This window comes from Lasiosphaeria miniovina (assembly GCF_030549165.1).
Source record: "Lasiosphaeria miniovina strain SMH2392-1A chromosome Unknown B0T26scaffold_8, whole genome shotgun sequence".
Lineage (NCBI taxonomy): Eukaryota > Fungi > Ascomycota > Sordariomycetes > Sordariales > Lasiosphaeriaceae > Lasiosphaeria > Lasiosphaeria miniovina.
The window spans coordinates 2,070,357-2,094,765 of NW_026848227.1; the positions used below are offsets into that span (position 1 = coordinate 2,070,357).

The 24,409-nt window shown below is 54.7% G+C and overlaps 8 protein-coding genes across 8 annotated transcripts; 6 read left to right on the forward strand and 2 right to left on the reverse strand.

The window, feature by feature from the left end:
* Window positions 1-1,297: 1,297 nt before the first annotated feature.
* B0T26DRAFT_624523 (uncharacterized protein) lies at window positions 1,298-2,001 on the forward strand (the record flags this gene model as incomplete). The annotated part of the gene is made up of 4 exons (XM_060436142.1): window positions 1,298-1,340; window positions 1,429-1,540; window positions 1,725-1,822; window positions 1,910-2,001. Coding segments are annotated over 4 exons (345 nt in total), but the record flags the coding sequence as incomplete, so codon positions are not given.
* A 3,774-nt stretch (window positions 2,002-5,775) lies between these two features.
* Window positions 5,776-6,019, forward strand: B0T26DRAFT_757017 (uncharacterized protein; the record flags this gene model as incomplete). Its single annotated transcript, XM_060446192.1, has 2 exons — window positions 5,776-5,927; window positions 6,001-6,019. The coding sequence occupies 2 exons, from the start codon at window positions 5,776-5,778 to the stop codon at window positions 6,017-6,019; spliced, it is 171 nt and encodes a 56-aa protein (XP_060290327.1).
* A 534-nt stretch (window positions 6,020-6,553) lies between these two features.
* B0T26DRAFT_731433 (aspartic peptidase domain-containing protein) lies at window positions 6,554-8,675 on the reverse strand. Its single transcript, XM_060443059.1, has 3 exons — window positions 8,335-8,675; window positions 8,198-8,261; window positions 6,554-8,102 (listed from the first exon to the last, which is right to left on the reverse strand). The coding sequence occupies exons 1-3, from the start codon at window positions 8,531-8,533 to the stop codon at window positions 6,971-6,973; spliced, it is 1,395 nt and encodes a 464-aa protein (XP_060290328.1). The 5' UTR covers window positions 8,534-8,675; the 3' UTR covers window positions 6,554-6,970.
* A 2,358-nt stretch (window positions 8,676-11,033) lies between these two features.
* B0T26DRAFT_499900 (PQ loop repeat-domain-containing protein) lies at window positions 11,034-12,768 on the reverse strand. The gene is made up of 4 exons (XM_060435369.1): window positions 12,423-12,768; window positions 12,252-12,351; window positions 11,561-12,164; window positions 11,034-11,452 (listed from the first exon to the last, which is right to left on the reverse strand). Exons 1-4 carry the CDS (start codon window positions 12,540-12,542, stop codon window positions 11,191-11,193), a joined length of 1,086 nt encoding a protein of 361 aa, XP_060290329.1. The 5' UTR covers window positions 12,543-12,768; the 3' UTR covers window positions 11,034-11,190.
* Window positions 12,769-13,277: 509 nt separating this feature from the next.
* B0T26DRAFT_681137 (uncharacterized protein) lies at window positions 13,278-15,785 on the forward strand (the record flags this gene model as incomplete). Its single annotated transcript, XM_060440611.1, has 10 exons — window positions 13,278-13,284; window positions 13,328-13,356; window positions 13,532-13,687; window positions 13,956-13,980; window positions 14,167-14,386; window positions 14,443-14,518; window positions 14,550-14,743; window positions 14,839-14,907; window positions 14,937-15,130; window positions 15,361-15,785. The coding sequence occupies 10 exons, from the start codon at window positions 13,278-13,280 to the stop codon at window positions 15,783-15,785; spliced, it is 1,395 nt and encodes a 464-aa protein (XP_060290330.1).
* A 1,792-nt stretch (window positions 15,786-17,577) lies between these two features.
* Window positions 17,578-19,126, forward strand: B0T26DRAFT_500292 (S1/P1 nuclease). The gene is made up of 3 exons (XM_060435370.1): window positions 17,578-17,793; window positions 17,888-18,550; window positions 18,675-19,126. The coding sequence occupies exons 1-3, from the start codon at window positions 17,727-17,729 to the stop codon at window positions 18,842-18,844; spliced, it is 900 nt and encodes a 299-aa protein (XP_060290331.1). The 5' UTR covers window positions 17,578-17,726; the 3' UTR covers window positions 18,845-19,126.
* A 2,603-nt stretch (window positions 19,127-21,729) lies between these two features.
* Window positions 21,730-22,517, forward strand: B0T26DRAFT_500388 (uncharacterized protein). The gene is made up of 2 exons (XM_060435371.1): window positions 21,730-21,799; window positions 21,941-22,517. Exon 2 carries the CDS (start codon window positions 22,010-22,012, stop codon window positions 22,358-22,360), a length of 351 nt encoding a protein of 116 aa, XP_060290332.1. The 5' UTR covers window positions 21,730-21,799; window positions 21,941-22,009; the 3' UTR covers window positions 22,361-22,517.
* Window positions 22,518-22,673: 156 nt separating this feature from the next.
* On the forward strand, window positions 22,674-24,240 carry B0T26DRAFT_657300 (uncharacterized protein; the record flags this gene model as incomplete). The annotated part of the gene is made up of 3 exons (XM_060438771.1): window positions 22,674-22,954; window positions 23,029-23,114; window positions 23,171-24,240. The coding sequence occupies 3 exons, from the start codon at window positions 22,674-22,676 to the stop codon at window positions 24,238-24,240; spliced, it is 1,437 nt and encodes a 478-aa protein (XP_060290333.1).
* Between the last annotated feature and the right edge of the window lie 169 nt (window positions 24,241-24,409).

A 24,409-nucleotide genomic window follows, 5' to 3' on the forward strand; every position in this document is an offset into this window, starting at 1 on the left:
TCCCGGGTTTCGCAAAGCAAACAGCTAACAAAAGGTCCCGAGCGTGAGATATGGAACTTGAGGTAATGATGCTAGGGAGGGCATTACTAAGGAATTCAGAGGAACCGGGAGACCGATCTCAAGTTCCAGTCCATCCACAGGTGCACGTTCTGTATTGACAGTCGTATCAATACAGACATACGGAGTGAATACTTTCCATACATCTTGATCGATCTAAGGGAGGCAGGCCGGCTGGAACGCTTTCCCCTCTCCCCGCCCCCCTCGGTGGGCTTTCCCGTCCAGTAAGACAGGTCCGTTGTAACCCCCCGTGCGGAGGGAAGACCCCACTGATGATCGGTTCCCCCGATAGTGAAGTCTCAAGATCGTGCGAGGGGAGATAGCCGTTTGTGCTGATGCCAGTGATGCTCTTTACATTAGTCATGATAAGAGACCACTGCGGTTTAATATTGGGATTTGGCCGACCACATGGGCACGGCAACACGCATACCGCTCAATTACAATGGCCTCCATCCGCATTCTTTTGCCCAGGTTTTACGTCTAGCCCTCCTGTCTTATGCGATGTACAATGGCCAGGAGCTGGCTAACTTTTCTGCCGCTCGAGCTTGGACGCATACCACAGCACGAAATATTCTCTCAATGCCGGACTGTAGGAAACATAGCATAGCTAGCCGCCATTCGCCAGACGCCCATGCGGTAACATGCAGCATGCACGCTTTGGGCTTCCATGTGCGGCAAGCGACGGCGAACTTTGAGGAACTCCCTTGCTTGGACACGTTGAGAAATAAACCGTCGTAGCACTAGATCACCATTCAGGGCAGCCCCACCTGCCTTGTTGGGGCCCTAGTGCAATTGCATTTAGGGGCGCCCCACAAATGCCCGGGGCGGTGGCTCAGGTATTTGCTAGCGTGTTATCTATACTTGGGCCGGGCCACCGACAATAACAAAAGCCCGTAGAAGTAAATTTGTCAGGGGCTACGAAAGATATAAGATAAAAGATACAAGCCGATTAGATTAGATCTATGCCAAAATACACAAGTACCAGTATGTAAGGTATTTGATTATAGTTTTTGTTGCAGGCTAGATTTGTGGCGAGAGCGAGTGGAAATCCAAAACCACGGGATTCCATTGGGCAACTGACAAATAATTGTGGAGCTAGATGGCCTGCCTGGTGTTGCTCGCGGTTTAGCTTGTTACTTCAACCCTGGTGGCACCAAAGCACGTCTGGCTTCTAGTAATATTGCCAACTTTAAAAACAAGACTTGCGCCAACGAGAGGAATCTAGAACAACTCAATCACCATGGCGTCAAGAAAAGAGAAAGACATGCGGCGACCCGAGCTAAGTGAGCTGCCCCTCCAGTCCTACCTAAAGCGCCACCGCGGACCATGCGAACTCAAGAAGCCAGCTACTGACCAAGGGTCACGACACAGTTGTCCCTTACCAAGAACCGGTCGCGAAGGGAGAAGGCGGCGATTTCGGATCGACTCTCTCGTCGACCCTGCCCATGGCGGCTATCTTCATGCGCAACAAATACATCGGATGGTAAGTCGACGGATGTCCTTGCGCTCGCCGCGCCGCGCAACTTTGGCATGTGCATTCTCTACTTCAAGACAGGGACATCTTGCCTTTCCACCGCCCGCTCCGAGAGATCGCGCCTGCGCATCGCTTCTACCATAGCCTTGGCCACAAGGCAATTGAGCAGCTGACTTACCATCTTTTTATCCAGGGCGGCCGTTGTCTTTAGCGTTCAGAGCTGGCTGGGCGAGAGCGAGGAGTCGCAGAAGAGCTCTGGCACACCCGGTTACTTCTCTGTCGGCATGTCATGTAAGACACCGCTTCCTCCCATTCACAAGTCAACTCGGATCAAGTCCCCCCCAGGCTGCACGAAGCTAACTGCGCTTGCTCACACAGTGATGTCTCTCATGGTCACATACCTCCCCCTCTTCCTTCCGCAGCAACCGAACCTGCAAAGAGGCAGTGTGACAGGCGCCGCCGCCGCCGCCCCGGCGTAGAGCAAGTAGAGACCGGTAACTGGTGGCGAGACCGAGAGCTTGTACAAGTCTGATGAAACACTATATATAATTCCGTCCCTTTGGACCAGCAACTCTCGCTCGGTCGCGGAGCGCGAGGGGTGTGTGTTAGGTGCCGAGGTGTAATATACCCCATAATTGGAATATGGAAATTGAATAATACAAAGGCTGTTTTTCTTGTTCTTTTTCATGAAGATTGCCTTCGACTTAACCTTGACCTATTTGGGCACTGGAATTGCATCCTCACTTGAGGACGGGGGGTTAGCGTTGAGGTTTGACATTATGGGTGATAAGTAAGGTCGATCGATGGAATGGGATTCAACGTTTACTCTGTATACCCAGTCTCTACTCCATAGCCCGGGCCGAAAAGACAAGGGGGGAAAAGAACAAAACAGAGTACCTACATGTAGGTACTCATTGGAGCGTGAAACAAATGTTGACCAACCACAACCAACGATAGCTCAATATCGTATCGCAAACTTGAAGCCCGCGACCGCGAAAAAGGTAAAAAAAAAACCGACATGTCCCGGCGCTCTTTCAATCTCTGAATTGATTTCCGAATCTTGCCGCCCGCCACCGCCCACAGCTTTCCCCATTCCATCGATCGACGTCAATCCTCATCCGCTACACCTATAAGTACGCGCGCTCCCAAAAGTCGCACGATGCGTTCTTCCGGTCCTTTTTCTGCTCCATGGGGCTCTCCTTAGATGTCTCCTTAGATGCAGACGACGGCTCCTAGGAAGATGACGGACTTGATTTGGAAGGCGGACAGGTAGAAGATCTCCGCTCGGTGTTCTTCGCCTTCGCCGACTATCTATTAGATAGTTTCTTCCTGTCCTGTGAGTGGATTCTTTTTTGGCACCCTACCCTCGAAACTTGAATTCCGACCCACGAACTGACAACAAGGATTGTGTCACCTACGAGTAGTGAAGGCCTCAACCAAAAGGACGCCTCAGCCCTCGCCCGCATATCACTCCGCCGTCCTTAGAGCGTAAGGATCTGGGCTGCCCTAGGGAATTGTGGGCACACCAGAACGTGTTTCAGCTCTACGGGGCGCGTGCCTCGTCCGGGACCGCTACCGCTGCGTGGTCTCGCGGGGATTCGACTTCGCTAAGTCATTGAGACGTTTCGAGCGCGACGGCAACGACCCCCAGGACGACGGCGGACAGCACTTGATCGAGGAAGAGAGCGAATTTCAGATGCTGGAAGTCGCCCACAGTCTCCCGCATTCGCTGACCAAAACCAACCCAGGCGCTCAGCTGGTTAGTAGTATTTTACCCCATTGCCATCTTGGCCTGCAGTTTACTCTGCCTAGTCTTTCTAACAAATAGCCTACTTATATAGGACCCATCTAGAGAGGCCGCCCTTGCCATTCTTAACATGTTTGACATGGGCGTTGCCTACCTCATCGAGGGCCTTGAGATCGACCGCCCGCGAAAAGCAATGACGCTGACGGCCACTATCCATTAGCAGTTTGGTGACTTTCAGATCTACTCCGAGCAGCCAGCAGCCGCTCCGGGCCAGCAGGATCCGCCGCCACATACGTACCGAATCGGCTCGTTTCTTCCCCGCAGATATTCCGCAGGAACCCTCTCTCCCCAACTCGGACGCTGTATCTGTCTGAAAACCGAACGATCGAGCCCCCCTCGCCGCAGCTGCTAGCACTTCACTGCGCCATCGCGCACATCCTTCACCTCTCAGCAGCGGGGGCGTACATCAATCGGATACTCCAGGATGTTGAGGAGCACAGCATAAGGACTGATGGCTCAACCGAGCTTGGCCGTCTCGTGGCCCTTGGGTTGAATCAATGGGCCTGTGGGGTTGCAAGTAAGGCCCTTAGCGGGGGTGGTTTGAGGGCCGAAGAAGACCACGAGATAGTGAACCAGGCTGGGGGGGGGGGATGGCGATAAGTTGTCCTGGTGGAGCCGTGGCCCCCTCCTCCGCGAAGGTAAAGGCGCTTCTTAATCCGTTGGACCCGTTACACGCGCTACCTGGTGAGGGAGGCACTGGATGAAGCGTTACCTGGAGGCGGGATAGCAGAGGTACCACCAACGCCTTCAACCTATGGGGAAGGATTATTCCTCTCGCTGAGGCATTAGTGGCGGCGGCCAAACTTGAGAAGACACTACTTGGCCCGAGCCGAGGCTAGGTAGCCTTGATGAGCGGGGCCGGGGCCGATCAAGACCCTAAAGGACATCCGATGGCCACGCATCGAGACCTCTAAGTGTAGGTGCTTCTTCACCAGCCCAACGACTTCCCAAGGAAAGGCGTAATGGTGGAATATGAGCACCTCTGAACCATGTTCTCACTATACCATGTGGCGAGCCACTGACACCACCACCACCACCAGCGTCCAACCCCGCGCCAACTGTCTGGGACCACCGGCGCAAGCAGTGTGCCCCCCCCCCCCCCCCCCCGGTTCCGCGTTGCGGCTCCGCCCTACAGCACCAAAGTCCGAGCCGCCGACAAGCGAGATGATGGGCATGTCATGAGGGCAGGCCGAGTAGCAGGGGACGTTGATAGGGGTCGACTCGGCGGTGTTGATGACCAAGCAGAACTGTATATTGTATAACGATAGTCGTTTACTGAGCGGCGAGCTATAAACGCTTGGCCGCCTATGTAACTACAGTAGCCGAAGACGTTTTAACAGTCGAAGGAGACTCGCTCACAATTAGATCTCTTGAGCATCATACTGCGAGATTCTAGCTCCAAGACCATGGTGTGTAACCGTGAATCGGGATGCCCCTTTACTTTAAATTGACACTGGCGCGCTACGATTACAAAATTACAGTACCCGTTCAGTTCGCAATACAGCGCTAGTAGGGACGGCAGTAGCTAAGACATGGCTGCTGGTACTAGATAGGCTCACAGGGAAATAAACCTACCCTTAGACCATATTAGGTACCTACATCTTGAGGGCGGTTGAAGGCGTCAAAATAGCGGGTCTGGGCTAGCCAGAATTGGTGCAAAATATCTGGCCATCGATTGAGGTGGGGACGCGGAGGCGCTGCGTTGCGTTGCGTTTTAAGGTAGCGTTACGTGAAACGGTCGCAGGGACCCAGGGCCACGCCTCTCACCCGCCGCCGCCGCAGCGCCTCTGAAAGCCTGAACCTTGATTAGTTCATCAGACGGATGGCAGGTCTTGTTTTTTTTTTTTTTTTTTTTTTTTTTATCGCCGTGCATCCATTCGGTAATTGGGCTGTCTAATATCCCATACTTATGATCTTGTTTAATTCCACAGAACTTTTAGTTGGTTCTCGCTTTTCTTTTTTGTCTTGTTTCCAGCGTTTCATGACCTGAAACCCTCGCATTGCTAATGGTGGAGGTACTCCGTACCCGTGGAGCCATTTCGGACCTTACGGCCGCCCCATGCCTGGCCCAAGTGAAGCCAGGAGGGTTTCAGATGGCGACAGGTTTAACCGCCTCTCTCTCTCCTCTTCCACGACTCGGTCTCTGTTCCGGCCGCCCTTTCCCTCTCGTCTATTTCTCATTTGCGTGTGTTGCTGTTATCCAATTTTCGCTGCAGGAATACGTTCGTCTTTCCGCGCTTTTTGCATGTGTCTGTGACATACGCAACCTATACACGCACACACGTCTTCGATTCTTTCGCATAGCAGCTGGTCTGGATTGCTCTTGATATCCATATTTCCATACAGCTTTTCTCTCTGCACGGCATCGGGAGAAAAGGACCTTTCCAACAAGAGAAAATAGAGAAAGAAAGGCAGAGCTGTCTGTCTGTCCTTCAGGATGAAGCCCGTCACCCTCGCCGCCGCGGTCCTGTCGATGTGCCTCTCCCTCGCCAGCGCGGGCATCGTCATCACGCCCATACGCCCTGAGCAGGTCGTGCCCTCCAATCCCGACGACTGCTTCTTTGGCGTCACGACACCAAGTGGATGCGGGTAAGTAGTCGAACCACTTTACAGCCTGAGGCTTTTGAACCCGCTGGCTGACTGACTGACTCACCCCTTGCAGACCTCTCCGGAGCTCATGAAGCCACGGCTCGTCCCGGTTCGCGCGCCGCGTGGTCGGGACTGGGCCCGACATGGGGCATTGTTGTCGTCGTCGTCGAGATGATCCGTTCCGGCAGGATGCATTTGTTCGTCTGGGGCTGTCAATAACGGCCACGGACGTTTGTCGAGAGTTTGTTTGGTTATTTGGCACATATGCGCGCGCACATACGCAGCAACCCCCATGATCGCGATGGACCGGAATTTGGAGTTGGGACCTCATGAAAAGGGGAGTTTGGAACTGAACTAGCCTGTTGTGGCTGAGAAAAGTTGAGCCGAACGACTTTCCGAGTCGTCGCCCTGTGTTCGAGCCGCTGGTATTCCCACTCGAAACATGACTAGGACTCGAACCACGTCGTTGGTTGTTTTACTAGAAGGGGTTGGCTGTTAACTTGTCCCTGTCTTGGAGTCTTTTGCAGTCAACTAGCAGGTGTGAGCGTTTTGTGTGCTATTGCTTCATCTATTTACCTTGCTTCTTTATACATATATATACATACATACTCAAGAATATGCACATATCGCTATACTATCATGGCCTGGCCAGTATTGATCCCTCCCTCCATAAGGTCTACAGAAAATTGGTCGATTGTTACTTGTCAAACAAAACACGAAAGACGAGAAGCAACGCCGAGCAGAATTTTAAACGTATTTTCCTCTTTCTTTTTCTTTTTCGTTTTCCCCTTGAAAGCAACAAAAACATGCCCGGCCCCATCCACAAAATGCAATGCGTAGAGGTATCTCCATGTGTATGTGTCTGTCATTGTAAATAAATGTGGGAATGCTGGTTAAAGGTAAAAATATAAAAAATCTCCCGGAACACCCCGTCCCAAAAACCCAATCGCTCCAGATCATCTCTCTATCCACGGAGAGGAAGGACGAAAAGATATTAAAAATAATATTGAACTCATGCAAAATGCCCAGTGGTATGTACGTATTTACAGAGCGGCTGCCACAGCGACGGCCAGCATGGCAGCGGCGGCGGCGGCGGCGCGCGAGGCCGACTGGCGCCAGTTGGCAGCGGCGTTGGGCTTGGTGGTCGACCCGGAGCTAGACCCGGACGTCGCGCCGGGGTCGCACTCGCCGGTGAAGTTGGCGGCGCCCGTCTTGGGGATGGCCTGCTCGTTCTGGCCGCAGTTGGCGTAGGGGGCGATGGAGACGGTGTCGGTGGTCTGGTCGAAGACGACGTAGACGGAGCGCATGAAGCTGTCGCCGAGCAGGACGGGGTCGGTGGCGGTGCCGCCGTTGGTGGTGGCGCCGAGGATGCACGTGTCGCCGCCGAGGTCGACGATGAAGTCGTCGATGGGCACAGAGAAGGTCGCCGTGTTGCCCGCCGTGCCGAAGGCGAACTGGAAGTTGCCCGCCGTCTTCTGCTGCGAGCACGGCACGATGTACACGCCCGACCGCTGGCTGAACGTGGCGCCAAAGTCGCGCGCCATGGCCTTGGCTACGGCGTCGGGCAGGTAGCTGAGCGAGGAGCCCGAGTCGAGCACGACGGCCACGGTGCCCGTCGAGTACGTCTTGGTGTTGCCACTGCCGCGGTCCACGCCGACCGACGCCAGGGGCAGGTAGTAGCGGTTGATGTCGCCCGTGAACTGGGGGCCCAGGATGGCGTGGGTCGAGAGCTTGCCGGTGAACTTCTTAGTGTCGACGCCGCCAAAGATGATGACGCCGCCATCGCTCGCCTTGTCGCTGCCGAGGGCGACGCTGAAGGCCTTGCTGTTGGTCACGCCCTGGGACTCGAGCTCGTCGATGAAGTTGCTGTAGTTGAGGTTCGTGTTGAGCCCGTAGCTAAGGCCCAGGATGCCCTCGTTCAGATCTTCGGTAGATGTCGCCATACCGAACTGGGCGTTCGTGACCGAAGCCGCCTTGGTGCCACCAGGCAATGATATTGTGTCCTTGACATAAGAGAGCTTCACATCGCCAATGCCGTACTTGATCGACGTCGTCTTCGCCGAGAGACCGGATTGGGAGCTCGTGCTCGACTTGGTGGGATCGTATAGACCGTCGGCCAAGCATTCTTGGGCCTGGCTAGCCTGCAAGCTCGTGTCTTGGCAATCGGGATTGACCCTGCGGTAGAAGGAAAGAAAAAAGCGTCAGCGGCTGATCTGGGTCTTGGCCGTAGTGTTTCAACTTGGCATGGTGGTAGATAGGGCATTACACACCATAGCTCGTCGGAGCCAGTGTCGATTGCGACTTTTACCAGCTGTCCTGGCGTTCCAATGCTCACTAGAATCTCAGGCACGCGAATTAGACCGGGTCGGCGAGAAAACCCCCGAGATATACTCGACAGAAAACATACGTTGGACGAGATAGCTCGTATCAGTAATGTTGTACAGCGTTACTGAGGTGTCCCTCTTCCTCAAGGGCTGGACGCGGTGCACCTGCTCGACTTGGAGCGAGTAGAAGTTCTGGGAATGCCCTGCGTCTCTCGGCAAGACAGCAGCAGCGCTGCCGACGGCGGCGAGCGCCAGGGCGGGAAGAAGCGCAGCGAGACCCATCGTCGGCTTTTTTTCCGGCTCTTCTTTGCGGGGAAGAACGAGGTTGAGCAAAATAACGAAGCCGGGGAAGAAATAAAGGGGGATCCATGATTTAAATATCCCCCCCCGTGTTTGTAACTAGCCTACTTCATACATACCTGAATGGGACGAGCGGCAAGACTACGGATGCTACCTTTCAGTTGGGCCTGGGCCTGGACACACAAACGCGGCACAAGCCGCGGAGAACGGCCGCCGCTGTGCACAATGGGCTGGCAATCACTTCGTACTGTACGCGCCTGGCCTGCTCTTTTTGACCCAATACGCCAATCACAGACACCTGAGCTTGCTCCTAGGGTCTGGGGCTGAGTGCACTTGGGCGAGGACACCCTGCCACAGCCTAATCAGACAAAATGTGTTGGGGCAATACATAGGCCGACAGGTGCGGATCGGAACTAGCGCATGATAGTTGACGGATCAGTCCAGCTTGCTCTGCTCTGCCAGCTCGCCTGTCGCTCTTTGTCCCTTTCAGCGGCCTCGGGTCGTGCAAGCCGCGGTCGACCAAGGCAGCTGCGCCACTGCCATTCTGTGCATTGAAATCCCGGGGGGTGGCGGTATTTGGCCCTCAGCTTAGCTGCATGCACAGTATACATGTTCAGACGGCTGGTGTCACACCAGGATCTAGAATAAAAAAAGTCGTGGCCAGGAGACCCGTCCAGACTCCCATGAGTCCAGCGCATGTGGTGGATTTTCAATCATGCAGGGCATAATAGCGGGGCATTCAGCATTCAGTCAGCCGTCAGCCAATCCGTCAACTTGCGACCCGTCTGCCTGGCAAAGCCGGATCAAGTAAATTGCCGCTTTGTCGGAGCATCCAGGCCCTTGATGGCTGGCCTCGCCTCTCGTCATTCTCGCTGCCCGCAGTAGGCGTAGGCAGTTAGTGCGTGCCCCCGGATAATCCAGAATGGAAATAGGGCTCGTCAGCCAGATGCCACGCAATCTGCCACCATCTCCTTTCTCTCTTCCCTGCGTTGACGTGTCCGTGGCTCTCTCCGTGCCGGCCAAACTCAAACTGCTTCCATTGGATGGATGGACAGGGGGATGGCACCCTGAATCCTAAGGAAACCTTAGTGGCGTTTTGCGGCTCAAACAGCACTCGGCTGAGGCAGAGCGGCAGACAGATCTGGAAGCTGGGAATGATGAACAGGCCGACTTTGATCTGATCAACGAAGGTCCGAGCCCTTGAAGGATTGAGGAGTGGCAATTCAACAGCCCCTGTTTCCAAATACGTCGTAATTGAGAGCAAGAGTATGTTGGTAGATTCTCTGGGGCCCGAGTCTGGGAAGCTGCAAAGCAAAGCAAACGACCGCCATCGCAAGCAAGCCCTCCCTGTTGCTGAGTGGGAACTTTGTTATCTCGGGCCTCAGAGGATTTGGAGTAGGGTTCTTACCGCCGTCGCGTCGTCTGTAACCGTGAACAAACACACAATGTCACAGAGTAGACACGGCAACACTCAACACTGCATCGCCAAAATGGAAGCTGCGATTGGATTTTATTTCTTCCACAACGCACGTCGTTCGTCTAGCCATGAGATCCCCGCCTTGGCAAAGCTTAAATCTCAAGGCTGTTTACCTCCAAGTGTGTCTTTGGTGTTTTAGGTTCCCTACTAGGTAGTTTTCCGAGTCTGCGGGGACCCGGACTCTTGTCTACCTAACTTTGACGACAGACGATCGCATTCTGTCGCACTTGAAGGTAAGGTCCTTCCATTCTTTATCAGGTCGTTCTGGTATAGGCCAATTGGCTCTAACACACGTGACGCTACACGTGTGGTGTCGCATCGAGGAGGGTGCCATGAGGAAAGTGGAGATATATCTAAGCCATCTTCTAATGACGACGCCTCGCGATTGCCGCAGCAAAGCCTCTTGGTTCTGCGTTGCCAGCTGTCTCACGTGTGCACTTAGTTCTGCTCCAAAAATAATTCCATAATAGAAGAGAGGGAACTTTTAGCGGCAAAGGGCGGCCTCCGGTCTGGAGGCCTGGAAGGTCATATTTCAAGTGCCGGATAGGTGATGAGCCGTTGCTGAAGTCAGCCCAACCGTCGATCACTTCTCGACGAAAGGAAACGAGAAGCACAGTGTGAGGGAGCATGTTGTTTTCCTTCATCTGCTCTAGGAGCGACTTCCACAGTTAGATCTGACGTGAAATAGCTTATACCCAACACCATGCACACACCAAAAATGAACTCAATTAAGAATTTGCCGCGGTACAGCAAAAAAAAATAATAATATCGATTGAACGGCACTGGCAGAGTTATACCGGGCGACGAACCTTCACGCCGCCACGCAAGATCAAAGGTGAGAGAACACATCTGCCCTGCCCAAGGCTGCCTCTAAACAGCAGCAAAGCACCTTAAAATATCACGACGTGAAAACTTCCAGTCTGGGAAGTCGGCCTCGACTACCACAGATATGCAGTCCCCTCCATATTTACATGCAATAACAACCCAGATAGACAAACCAACGCAAAATTGCCAGAGATATCTTTCCTCAATTATCATTAAACCTTCCCTAAATTCGAACCCCATCCAATCCTCTTATAACCGCCCTTCTCTTTTCTCTGCGGCAAGGCTGATGGTCAAAAACCTATGCGATATAGCCCCCTTAGCAAGACATTTGTTGTCTTCAAGCAAGGTCGTTTGTCTTCGCTTGCCGCCCGGGTGAGTATAACCTGAACTGGGCGAATATTATTAGATCCTCGACGATAGTCCCGAGGGAGCCCAGCAGCCATGGCAGAGCGCGGAGGATGTAGGCCCTGTCCTGCGAGTACGAGAGGACGCTTGCGCCGTATGTGAAATTGCCCGTCAAGGATAGCAAAAAGAACAGGAGGGCGAGCCCCTCACACGACTTCTCCTGGTAGTTCTTGATGATCTGAGGGATGCGCGCACTGTTTCAACGTTGGAGGTTAGCAAAATGGGCATACTTTTCTTTCTCTTTGACATTACAGTCTCTCTCCTGAGCCAGACCGCAGAAGACAACGAAACCTGGGACATACCAGAGGTAGCACACTGCACTGAAATATCCCAGCGCCAGCCCAATGACAGCGGTCGGCTTGGCCGCCGCCGGCACATCTCCCGCCCCGCTATCAGGAAGACCGTCGGCGACATCCCAGGCGCCCATCTTGTACCCGATGAACCACCCGGCTCCGCCAACAACCCAGACGGCTAGCAAGCTCAGCGCATTGTGCAGCCAGGGGTTGCTGTCAGGGGTGTCGTCCTCGCCAGTGATGATGCGCGTCAGAGGGTCGAGATTGCTCTCGCTGCGTCGCATAGAGTGGCGGCGGTGTGAGCCAGGCAGGCCGAGCGAATCGCTGCGGCGGCGGTGATGGTGGCTGCTCCTGCGGTTGATGAGTGGGTCGTTCTCGGAGGCGGCGCCGTGCCCATGTCCGGCTTCATGCTCATCCTCGTCGGCATCTTCAACTACCGTCGCATCCGTGTCCTCGGTGGCCGTCGACGAGCCTCGTCTCCGCTGGGTGCGGGAACGCCTCCGCGCATTGAGATTATTGTAGTATGTGCATTGGGTGATGAGAATCATATCCGCGAAGCAGAAGTAGCACGCGAGAGCAACTGTGGAGGGGGCAATGCTTGTCCAGATTGCGCCTGCGGAAACGAACAACCGTGTTAGTCAGTGCGACTAAGCTTCCGCGCGAGCGAGTGCGCAAGACACAAAGACATTGGGACACACACCTAGGAGATTGGATAAATCGCCTAGCAGCCATATGACGAGGAACTTCATCGATAGGGCGTCGGCGCTCTTGGCCTTGTAGTTTGCGATGAGCTGGGGAAGCTAAAAGTAAGGGGGCGCACCGTCAGTTCCCGCAGGACTCAACTCTCGTTTGTTTTGCCGTGTGCACTTACCAAGAGACATATCCACGCAGTCAGGCTAACGCTCCCAAAGACTCCCGAGAGGGCCTCGCCGGCGTCAGGTGAAGCGAGGACTGCGGGGGCACGGCCGCCCGCCACGATAAGGAAGTCCATGATTACTCGAATATCGACCTTCGGTCCAATAGAAGCTGAGATTTGTAGCAGACAGATTGCGAATGCGGTGTCTAGGGCGAGCAACACAACCCAGTTTTGATTGTAGTTATGGCGATGGGAGACTCGAACAATAGGTCCCGAGTAGGGTGGATCGCGTGTCTTGAATGATCATCAGCAGGGCGGCCATCACGAGTCAGTTCATGGCGGAGAGGCGGTCGGGGTTTTGTTATCGGCCCCGCCAATCTTGAAGATAAGGCCCTGGAAACCCTGTGCTCTGCTGTTATCGGTCTGGATTACATAACATGTAAGCTGCACGCCAAGCCATGGAGCCCTGCAGCGTTTCCCTGCAGCGGCTACCTGACCCCGGCCATTCGAAATAGTATAAACCCTTCTGAGTAACCCACTCTTCGGAATAAGCAGAGGCTCATTCGTTGAATGCGATCATTCATTTGCCTGTCTTAGTCCACAGATGACTTGTCTTATGAACAGAGCAGAATTCGGGAGCTGTTGAGAGCTGATTAACTGGCCAAATGTCATTTGCTGCAGCAGGACCGAGCCAGGAGATCACGCCGAGCAAATGGTCGCCGCACCATCGCCTGTCTAGCAATTCACGGATACCTCGACTCCTCTAGCTCTTCATGCTCCCAATCTTTGTATAATGCAGCTTTCCTCATAGATCTCTCTTCGACCTCTTTGGTCTTGGCCTCCGTCCTTTCTACGGCTTCTCTATAGAAGATGTCCCGTCAGTTTTGCTACAGATCTCTTGAAACCTCTTCTCCGTCCAGTCGAAGACGTTGTCATGTTCGAAACCAAGGTACGAGTAGCGCGTAGAAGTCGCACTCCTGCCCGAGCCACCGTACTCGTGGGATTCCGGCCCCGCCGGATAGTGCCTCGTATGTATCCTTCTCGCCTCGGAGCGGCTCGGGGTCATTTCGAACATTCGTGAGCTTTATAGCCACTTCCTCATCTGATTGGAAGTCGGTCCCTAGGTACTTGGGTCAGCGAGGGGCGGAGCAGCTAGGAGCAGCGAGGGACAGCGCCGTACTGGAATAAACAATGCCAAAACCTCCAGCGCCAATCTTGCAATCAACGCGGTACCTGTCGGCGATGAGGATGTCCTAGATGCAATGTGGGCAGTTTCTAGCGTATGTTCGAAGAGTTAAAGATTCTGTACCTTCATTCCGAAATGTCAAACGCGTACGGAATAGAATCTTTGTTCGCACTGAGCCGGGCCAGAGGAGAGGTCCCACGCCACCGTCGCATCAGCAAGTTTGGGTGACGGCGGTCGTTTGCCAGCAACGCGGCAGAACTTTTCCCATACCTGTAACCTAAGGTTTTTGGAACTACCCCGCACCTCGTGTCATATTCCCGTTTCAAAAGCGCCTAATGGTTAGCTGACACCATAACTTGAAGCGTGATACCCGACCCGACGGCTCTGGTAAGTAAGGAAGGCAACGCGGTCAGCGCTCCCACGCGGTCTGTGTCCGTGCCAATCATTCGCAACACCACCCGCGGCCCTGTAGGCTGTAGCCGCTAGCTCAGTCTGTCCTGGCCATCAAGCACGACCTGAATGCCTAACCACGCCGTCTCCCTTTGATTCGAAACCTTCGCTGCTCATGGCAAGAGAGCAGCTTCGAAAGAGACCGCCGTCCCAATAAGGAGAAGATCAAGTCGATAGGTGAACTTCACCGCTGCAGCTTTCCACCGGAATTCTGGGACGGCCTGTCCAAAGTTCCGCTCACGTCCAGCGCAGTGCTCCATGGCCCGCGGCACCTGCAGTGTGTACGACCGATCGCGCTCGGTTTGCACGACGCGGCGGCCCAGATCTTCGCCATCTCCGAGGGGTATGACTACAACTACGATCTGCTTATGCGGAACAGGCGCTGACCTTCTGTCTTAGCGTTCCATACCGGAAAGAGTTGATCGAACCGTGGCTTCTGGCCACTCTACCTCAAGCCGGCGACCAAATCGACAAAGTTGATAAAAGCTACTCCTAATACATCCAAGAGGTCGTCGGCATACGACAAGGCGTTCGAGCAGCATCTTAATGACAACAATGTCTATCTGCACGGCCGAAATCGAGGCCGGACAACAACGCAGACTCGCATCAGACAAGGCCGTCGCTTTCACGGTCCAGGTTCTCCGACGGCGCATTTGAACACTTTCAGGACGAACATGATCATCTGGGCTCCAAAGGAGATGTCATGCGCAGAATAATTCCAGTCATAAGCGGCAGCACGAATATCCCCAACAGTGGGGATGTACTTTTTAACAATCTAGAGTCCATCACTAACAGTACTACGGTCGATTTGAAGCCCGACTTCTACGACGGGGCTCGTTTTAGTGACATCGATGCAACAGTGAGGTAAGACTTGTCAGACACAACGCAACTAGGTGCCCAGCAGCGCCGAATTTCTTCCTCGAGGCCAAAGCTCCATGGGCGGGGGCGGACATCGCGAAACGGCAAGCTAGTCTCGGCGGAGCAATCAGCGCACGCGCGATGCACGCCCTGCAGAACTACGGCGACGAGGAGCCCGACTTCGACGGCAATGCCTACAGCTACAGCTCGACCTACCACGCTGGCATAGGTACGCTCTAGCTACATACGCATCTCGTTACTGCGCCGACCGCGCCGGGGGGGGCGGCCCGATTACCACATGACGAAGCTCAGAGGCTTTGCTATGATAGGTAGCCGTAAGACGTTCAATCAAGGAGCAACGGCATTCCGGAATACTAGGTATTTGGCACAAGAGTATCGCGACCGTTTCATACTCGTAGCTAATACAAGAGCGCCAGGCTAAGCTAGAAACACCACCAGAAGCAGAAGTTCCAGCTGCCGAGACACGGCACTATGAAGAGTCTACTTGTGAAGACTATGTCGGGCCGCAAGCTATCGGCACTGAAAACTACGCGGCATCTCATGACTTGGACGACGGGCCGGCTCTTACCCTGTATGCAGAGGGCAAGGAGCCCAGCCAAGGGTCTACATCGCTTGGGCCCGAACCAGCCATGAGCTTCGACACGAGCTTCGGGTCCAGCTTCAGCGCACAGAGGCAGACTAGTTCGAAGCGAAACAGAGCACCCCACAGCCCGCCATCGAATGCCCAGCCACACAAGAAACACGGCTCGGCTAAGAGGCGGACACGCCAGAGTGCATCTCGACGGACGGCGGGATCGTCCACACGGGCCTCGGCGTCTACAGGGTCTGCCGTACCGCAGCCGTCATCAAATAGGGACTACTGAGATTGGAGTGACGGCCAGCAGAAGTGGTACCACGGGACTTGCATATAGTACGATGGGGACTAGTGCTGGCGCACCGTTCCGAGAAAAGTCGTAGCAAAGCCTCTCCCCCAGACACAGTGTCACAACGCAGGTGTCCCTTTCCCTTGATCAGCGCCAAAAGTCAACACCCTCCCCGGTGGCACAGTGGCCGAGTGTGAAGACCAGAATAGTCGGACGACAAGGCTCTGCCCGAAACACCGTCCAACTGTTTTTGCCAAAGACTGTCCCACCCAGGCTCCACCAGCAAGATGTTTCACTCATGGCCGTGCTGGCGCTCCCTAGACTTCCCGTCAGAAGATGACTTGGATGGCCTCTTTCGCGTTTGTTTGGGTGGAAAATCAGCTTCGGCACGGAGGTCGAGCAAAGGCGTCTTATTCACACGAAGGCGGTGGGAAGGCTGTCCTTTGCCGTACCAGTGAAGAATTGCCCTCGCAAATTTAGGGCTCATGTCAAAACTGCTTGATTTAATAAACCTATGCACGAGTCGAACGGCGTCTTCCACCGCCAGAAGGCCTAGGCGTCGTCGGTCATGACTGCAGCCTCCAGCAGGTGGCGGCCCACGGGTCCGGCGCGGTGCGTGCCGCAGCCAGCGTGCGTATTCGGGAAAACTGGCTTTCTTTCCAAACTTTTGCCGATACGCGTGGTCAGAAACGTGTCCAAGATATATCTGCAACGTGGAATGAATGGCCAGCAACTTAACCCACACGTGTTTCACGACAACTCGAGTGATTCCACATACAGCAGCTACTAATCAGGTCTGCCACCGCGCAAAGCGGCTGCCAAGAGTAGTGATTGGTATCTATGTTTCACCTAGCTATCTTACCTACCTTCCCCCACCTTAAATCCTTAGAAGACGAAGAAAGGATCTCAGTGAGACCCTATCTAACTATGCGAGCAAACAGTCGATTGTTTCAATAAGCCTATTTTTGGCCTTTTATTCCATCTCTGTTCAGTAGTAATGTCCTCGATACACAGGAATTTGGACAAGACCGTTGCTGGCACAGATCCAACACCGAACAGGCGGCGTAAGCACGGGGCTTCGAATGGAACTACGTGACTTGACTTGTTACGGCCACGGAACCGTAAGGCCCACTGAGTCTGCAATAGGCCTACGGGTGCGTGACTATACTACGTATCTATAATCTAGTTTAGGTTGCCAAGCTAACGAACTCGCAATCCTGGCATCCTTTGGAAGGTTTGGCGTAGCGGTAGGGTTGTTTTGTTCGCTAGAGGCCGGACCGTCACACGGCTTCCCTCCTGCCGGGCCGGACCTCCTGATTTTCCGCGGCAAAGCAAATAAATGCAACATGTATCCGTATATGTACGTGTGTATTTGTATGGCATCCTATTTGAGCTAAGCAATTGAGATGACGGTTTTTTTTTAAAACTTTATTTTTTACGGAATATTCAAAGTTGACGAAAGAAAAGAAGCGGCCCGCAACCAATCCTGGGCTCCGTTGGAGATATTCGCGAAAAGGGAGTGGGAAATGTGGGGGAGGGGGGGGGGGGGGGGGGCGTGGTCTAGACTCCTGTATCTCATTCGTTCGAATTCCGAAAACCCCGTTCCTCCGCCAACTTGGACGTGGGCGGCGGCTCGCGGCTGAGAGTAGAATACGCTACTGGCCAAGCTATTAGGATTGAGGCGAGCTGAACTAACGAGTTGGGCGACGGTCAGCCAGCCTGTTGTAAAAACCTAAGATGCCGTATATTTTGGCTGAAAGCCAACCTTCAGCTGGCTCAATTGTCATGAAATAAGCTCTCATCGTTTTTTAACAACGGTTGTGACTCACCCGTCTTTGCACGGATCCACGGCGTGCTCAGTCTCATCGTTCATCTTGTGCTAGTCGTGTCGCACGGCACCTATCTGTATTCCAAGCTGAACTCTGAACAAACGCAGCCAAGATGAAGCTGTCGCCGCTCGCCGTGGGGGTGGTAGCCTTACTGCCGAGGTTTGCAACAGCATGGGGTGGTATGGACATTCCTCTGCTTCATGACTGATCCTTAAAACCCAGAGCGTCGACGAACACGAGACCAAGCCCAATGCTCACATTCTGTTGTCACAGGATTTGGACACATCACAGTTGCGTACGTCGCGAGCAACTTCGTGGCAAACAGCACCACGGCCTTCTTCCAAGGCGTCCTGCGCAACGACACCGAGGACTATCTGGCCGGGGTCGCGACGTGGGCGGATTCCGTCCGCTACACACAATGGGGCAGGTTCTCGGGGCCCTTCCACTTCATCGACGCCGAGGACAACCCGCCTCACAAGTGCGGCGTCAAGCTGGAGCGCGACTGCTCAAAGCAAGGGTGCATCGTGTCCGCCTTCGCCAACTATACCGTCCGCATTTTGGACGGGCGGCTGCCCGAGCCAGAGCGCGAAATAGCCGCAAAGTTCCTCATACATTTTCTGGGTGACATTCACCAGCCTCTGCACACCGAGCATGTCGCCCGCGGCGGTAACGGCATCAACGTTACCTTTGGCGGTGTGAAGTACAATCTTCATCACGTCTGGGATGTTGAAATCCCCGAGAAGATTGTCGGCGGTGTTGGCAAGGAGCATCCGTACACCGAGGCTCGGCAATGGGCCGACTCGCTGACTGAAGAGATTCGCTCGGGCAAGTTCAAGGCCAGCAGCCAGAGCTGGCGGAAGGGGATCAAGTTCTCGAACCCAGAGTTAACATCGCTCGGCTGGGCGAATGAGACCAATTCTTATGTCTGCACAACAGGTATGTCTCACACCACACACACGACAGGCACAAACGTCGTTGAAGGGAGTGTGATCCTTTGCCCCTCCGACCTAGGATGCACGAGATGTTGTTTGCTAACGTGTTGGTTACACTCGCTTCTCAGTCCTGCCGCTGGGGCCGGAAGCCATAGTCAACCAGGAATTAGGCACGAGCTACTACGAGAAGGCTGCCCCTGTTGTCGAGGCCCAGATCGCAAAGGCAGGGTACCGGTTGGCAGCCTGGCTGGACTTGATTGCGTCCAAGATCAACAACCAGATGGCGGGTGACTTGTGAGGGAGGGGACGACGAATATGCGTCGGTTGTGTTGGACGCGCCGACGGCGATCTCGAATGTCATGATTACGTACGTGTGTCCGTGTGAGTGTGCGCATGTATAATAAGTATGCGCGCGGATCTAAATCCGTTTTTATTCCCACTCAATGCGCGCGGCTTTTGTTTGAGAAAGGGATCATCTGCGATATGTGGTTTGGGATATCGTTTTGGCTTGGCGAAACAATGAGCTCGTTCTTTTTCTACCCAAGAGTCTGCGGCCCAGGGAAACACGTCGTGCGTGATCTTCTAGTTGAGCGCTTTTGATAGCGGATGCATGAGTGTCAACTGAACAAGGTAGCTGCTAGCCCGCTATGTGGTGTCGGTGGCCGACGTGACAGCAGTCGCCTGGCTCTGACAGTCCCTCCTGGTTTCGTTCTGGCGATCTCGGCGTCGGCAGTGCGACGATGAGACTCGAGCTTTGTAAAACGCCAAGAGAAACTTGATGGCATAACGAGAAATGTGCCGGCGAACCGCCTAAGACCACCTGGGGTAGTGATAGTGGTCCTCATCACAGGCCTCGGACTTTCAGTGCTTCTCCTCGTAATTAAAGCAGAATATGGATACTAGTTCCGAAAGAAACATGGGATGATTCAACGGGAAGTCTTGATGACGGCCTGGATTCTCTAACGGTACTAGTAGTTGTTGCCATGCTCCGTACTGATGGCTCAGGGAAATTTTGGTGGAGAAATTAACGAGTTCAGGCCAGGAGCTTGTCTGCGTCTCATCTGAGGTAGGGTTTGCACATGGGCCAGTTTGAACGACCCTGCCGTGTTCCGTTCTGCCATTGCGCGCTTCCGCAAGGCCAGGCCTACCAGACTCTCGCATTTGGAATCGGAATCCCTTACTGAGTGATTGATACGGAATGAAAATCCTCCCAATCTAATGTGGGCGGCTGATGACGGAGAGCGTGTCTTGCAATTGGGTTTGGTGACCCAGAGCTCAACTGAAGATGAGCAACCCGAGCCGAACGCCCCAGTTGGCCAGCGCCCGTGGCCGCCATTCGCCTGACGTGAACGGTGAGGTTAATTGGCCGGCCACCCAGCGACCGAGAGGCTATGTTAAGATCCTCCTGGGCAGCGCCTAGTTAACCAAAAGCTAGGACGAAGGCCACGGTGAGGTCGGTTGGTCTGTGGTCATTCAGAGAGCATGGTGGCTCAACAAGACTTTGTCTGTCTATGGATAGGTAAGGGAGCCAGGCGGCCTTACTTTTTGCGCGTTGGACGGTATGTGCATACCTAGCTGGGGGTCCAAAATGGCAAAGGAGCGGCCAGCAGGGCATAGCGAGCCCCATGAAGCACTTTGAGGTCGTACTCAGTACGTGCCTGGTTGACATGTTTCGGCGAGGTTGCGATGGGATTGCAGCGTTGGGGCGTCTTGTTGAGCAAGGCTTTCAGCTACCTACCTTACTTAGTAAGGTAGGTAGGTAAGGTATTTCATGGTGGAAACAGGAGACCCATGTTTAGTGTTGCAGCGCGACAAGCCTGTAAACCTCGCGTACTGGAGCTGGAACAACAAGTGCTGACAGGACAAACGGTCCCTGTTGTATGTATGAATCAAGGCTCAAAGAGGCCAAGACGATAAGTGCGAGAGACGACGATACATATTGTAGTAGAGAAGGAGCAAGCTTATTTCCGTAGATCCACACTGAATTAACCCTGGGGCGCCTCGGTCTCCCGCATCGGTGTGGGCGCGGGATTGATGAGGCCGAGGTCATCGCCAAGGAAGAAGCCAGGCATCAATTGGCGTTGGTCCCATGTTAGTGGTGGTCGCCCACAACCCCTCGCTGGTTAACAGGGCCAGGCCAAGGGCGGGACTCTGGCGCGGCCGGCAGCTTCCCGCACAACGATCTCCTCTGCGTGAACGAAGATGAACAAAGATGCACATCGCGTACATCTTGCCAAGACAGCTCCCGTGGCACACACGAGGGGGGGGGGCTAGATTTTCGGAAATGGCGGCGTAGAGTACAGGCGGCAGCGCAACAAAAACATCTAGACCAACCTAACCTTACTTCGTGGTACTGACTCTGCTGGGTGCCGCAATCCGCACCTACCTGTTCCGTTCCTGACACCGGGCCGTTCACGCATTGGCAGCGATACCCTCGAGGTTCTTTCCCCTGCGTGTTGAGCAATAACCTGCCAACCTGGAAGGCAGGGAGTGGTAACTGCCAAACCTTACCTACCCTGACTTCGCACCTTCCCGCCCATGGACTCTCCTACCAACAAGAATCGCTGCGGATACCCAGCTGGGCAACTGCCTGACGGGCAGCTAAGGCAGGCAGGGAGGTTGTTGGGTACAAGTTAGTAGCTTGCGGTTGAATCAGAGCAAAGCGTGGAATCATGATTTTCCCTTTCGGCTTCCGAGACAGAGACGTGGGAGACAAAGTTCTAGACGAAGAAGTGGAACGACTTTTTGGAGCGCGGGGCACGGAGTTAAAATGTCCCCTCGCTTGCGCTTCATCCCGAGACACAAGCTGCTGGATCGCCCAGCTGGGGCGGCTGCCATTGGCTGGAATTGGGACGAACAGGGGTCCGTCATCAGATCTGGCACAGAAGCCGCATCAACGTCAAGTCGACTTTTCCCAGCGACAGGGCAGAGCGCGCACGCACTTGGGATGGGGCTGGCGCCGTCAGTGCCTCCCTCTGCCTCCGCCGTCGCCGCCGCAGCCGTTGAACTGCTGCTGCCCGCGGGGTGCATGCTCGAAATCTAGGTCAGATTGTACTGAGGTAAGTATATGTCATACCCAAGGCAATGAGCCCGCGTGTTGCCTGGGCAAGTGCCCTGGCGCTCGTTTTCAACTCCAACACAGCGAAAGCACGGAGATTGCCTGCGGCACGTCGAGGCGGAGAGACACCAACCGTTGCCTATGGTGAGGTGGGTGCCGGCCACATTGTAGGCAGGCATGGGATGCCAGAATAAGGTATCTATCTCGATGCTGTATTCCCCTTTGTGTGTGGCCGTTAACGTTGGCCTGCCTGCTCGTTGGTTCAATACCTGGCCACCCACTCACGGGTGCGCGGGTACCTGACTGACCAGACCTGACGGTGGTGGTGGATGGAAGAAGAAGAATTCCCCGCGCCTTGGCCTGGCCCAGCCCTGAGCCGCCGCCGCACGGCATCATGGCCGGTCCATGGGGGCGGGTGCTTGGTGCTTGGTTGCTTCGTGCTTCAACACCCTCCCCAACTCCAAGTACCCCATGCCCCGTGCACCCATGTCTCCCCCCCATGCCGTCCCAAGGTTTGACGCTATTTTGCCTCGCTGTCAGATCCCTCCCCAGCTCCCTGCACGGCGTTTTGGAATCGTGGAGACTCAAGCCTCCTCGACTCCTGCTCCGGACTCCTGCCGCTCTCCAGCTCGATGCAGCCTTCCTGGTCGTCGCAGGCTTGGCATGAGCCGCGCCCAGCCCTCGAAACCTCTTGGCCCGCCGGGATATAAGAAACAAGGTCTTGGCTCTCCCTCCATTGCCCTCCTCCTGTTCTAGCTTCTCTCTTATATACAAACCAGTGTGCCTTTCCCGTCTTTTGTCTCTCTTATGCCTTGTTCTTTCGTCTTGCGGTGGTAGTGTCTTCGCTTCGCCTTTCGCTTCGTTCGTTCCTTTCGACCTCTTCGTCGCCGACACCAGCTGTCCGACACCGCTCCTTTTCGACGCTCTTCTCTTCTACGGTCTGGAACCAACTATTCGCTTCTCTTCGCCGCGCTCCCTTACCCGAGGACCCTAGTTTCTCCTCTCGACTGCCCGTCGGTATCTCCTGTTGATATAAACTCGTCCGAGCTTCACCCAACCCGCCTTCAACATGTTGATGAAGACTACCTTGGCCGCCCTTTTGGGTTTGGCCGTGGCTGCCGAGGCGGCTTCTGTTAGCCAGATCCGGTCGCCCATTGCTTTCGAGAGACGACAGAACAACAATAATGGCAAGAACAACAATAATGCCAAGAACAACAATAACAACAACAACCAGAACAATAACAACGCCAATGCGGTCACCACCTTGGACCCGGCTGTCATTCAGACCGGTTCGCAGTCCACGGGTCAGAGTGGTGCCGTTGCCGCCGATGGCCAGGCCAACTCGGCTACGTATGTTTCTGGCATTCTTTTACCGTCGATGAGGAACAACCAACTCGGGGCAAATCCACTGACACTAATCACAGCGACAATGCCAACTTCATCAACTTCTGCAAGGGCCAGACTCTGACCAACGGACTGCAACAAAAGCAGGGCTCTTGCAACGGCATCGGTATGCAATATATTAGTCTGCTAAACCACTTGGCACCTATGCTAACAATCTGGAAGTCATGGGCAAAATCCCGGCCAACACAAAGATGGTCTCGACCGTCATCACGAACCCCAAGAACAACGATGTCGTTCAGGAGAACCAGACTTTCAACATCAACCTCCAGATTGCCAACTTGGCTGCCGGCTCCTTCACCAACGCCACCAGCACATACTATTCGGCCCCTCAAGACTTGAACGGAGCAGGTCTTATCATCGGCCATACCCACGTGACAGTCCAGGACACAGGAGCCTCGCTGAACCCCACGACACCGCTCGATGCTCAGCAGTTTGTGTTCTTCAAGGGAATCAACGACGCCGGCGATGGCAAGGGTGGCCTCAGCGCCGTGGTCACTGGTGGACTCCCTGCCGGCAACTACCGTGTCTGCACCATGTCCAGCGCGTCCAACCACCAGCCTGTATTGATGCCCGTTGCCCAAAGAGGGTCTCAAGAGGACTGCCGCTTCTTCACTGTTAGCGCCAACGCTGGAAACGGCAATGCCAACAACAACGCCGGTAATGCCAACAACAATGCCGGTAATGCCAACAACAACGCTGGAAACGCCAACAACACCGGGAACGCCAACAACGCCGGTAACGCCAACAACAACGCCAATGCTGGAAAGGCGAACAACAACGCCAACGCGGGCAAGGCTAACAACAATGCTAACGCGGGCAAGGCTAACAACAACGCGGGCAAGGCTAACAACAACGCTGGAAAGGGCAACAATGCTGCAGCTACTACAACGGCTGCCGCAGCTGGGAAGGCTACCGCCACTGCGGCAGCTAACGCCGGCGCGGGAAAGGCTAACGCTGGCGCGGGAAAGGCTAACGCCGGCGCGGGCAAGGCCACGGCTGGTGGCGCAATTGCCGGCATCGCGGCCCCGGCGGTGACGGACACTGGCAATGCCGATCGCAAGTTCGCTGTAAACGGTGACACCTTTGTCAACAAGGCGGCGGCCGTACAGCGGGCCTGCGCCATCCAGAACAATGCCTGCGCCGACGCCGTCAACTCGGGCAAGGCACAAGGGTCAAGCGTCTCCGACTGCAACGCACAGGAGCAGGCGTGCCGGACAGCTGGTGGAGCGTAAAGACACTACCCTGATTGTGTTTTGTGTTTTTTTTTTTTGGGCACCCATGTACGCCCCCTCCTCGTTTGCCCCAAGAACCCGTTGGTTGGATGTAGCCGATGTTGGGCCCCTCTTGCCTATTCACACGGGCAAGAGGGAGAGGGCAAACGGATAGCTCTGTTCGTGTCTT

Coding starts and splice junctions, on each gene's coding strand:
- B0T26DRAFT_500292 (XM_060435370.1), top strand. CDS start 17,727: ATGAAGCTGTCGCCGCTCGCCGTGGGGGTGGTAGCCTTACTGCCGAGG. Junction 17,794..17,887: donor GTTTGCAACAGCATGGGGTG/GTATGGACATTC, acceptor CTGTTGTCACAG/GATTTGGACACATCACAGTT. Junction 18,551..18,674: donor TTCTTATGTCTGCACAACAG/GTATGTCTCACA, acceptor CTCGCTTCTCAG/TCCTGCCGCTGGGGCCGGAA.
- B0T26DRAFT_731433 (XM_060443059.1), bottom strand. CDS start 8,533: ATGGGTCTCGCTGCGCTTCTTCCCGCCCTGGCGCTCGCCGCCGTCGGC. Junction 8,262..8,334: donor TACGAGCTATCTCGTCCAAC/GTATGTTTTCTG, acceptor CTGAGATTCTAG/TGAGCATTGGAACGCCAGGA. Junction 8,103..8,197: donor ACTGGCTCCGACGAGCTATG/GTGTGTAATGCC, acceptor CTTCTACCGCAG/GGTCAATCCCGATTGCCAAG.
- B0T26DRAFT_499900 (XM_060435369.1), bottom strand. CDS start 12,542: ATGGACTTCCTTATCGTGGCGGGCGGCCGTGCCCCCGCAGTCCTCGCT. Junction 12,165..12,251: donor CGATTTATCCAATCTCCTAG/GTGTGTGTCCCA, acceptor TCGTTTCCGCAG/GCGCAATCTGGACAAGCATT. Junction 11,453..11,560: donor AGTGCAGTGTGCTACCTCTG/GTATGTCCCAGG, acceptor ACGTTGAAACAG/TGCGCGCATCCCTCAGATCA.
- B0T26DRAFT_500388 (XM_060435371.1), top strand. CDS start 22,010: ATGGGGGCGGGTGCTTGGTGCTTGGTTGCTTCGTGCTTCAACACCCTC.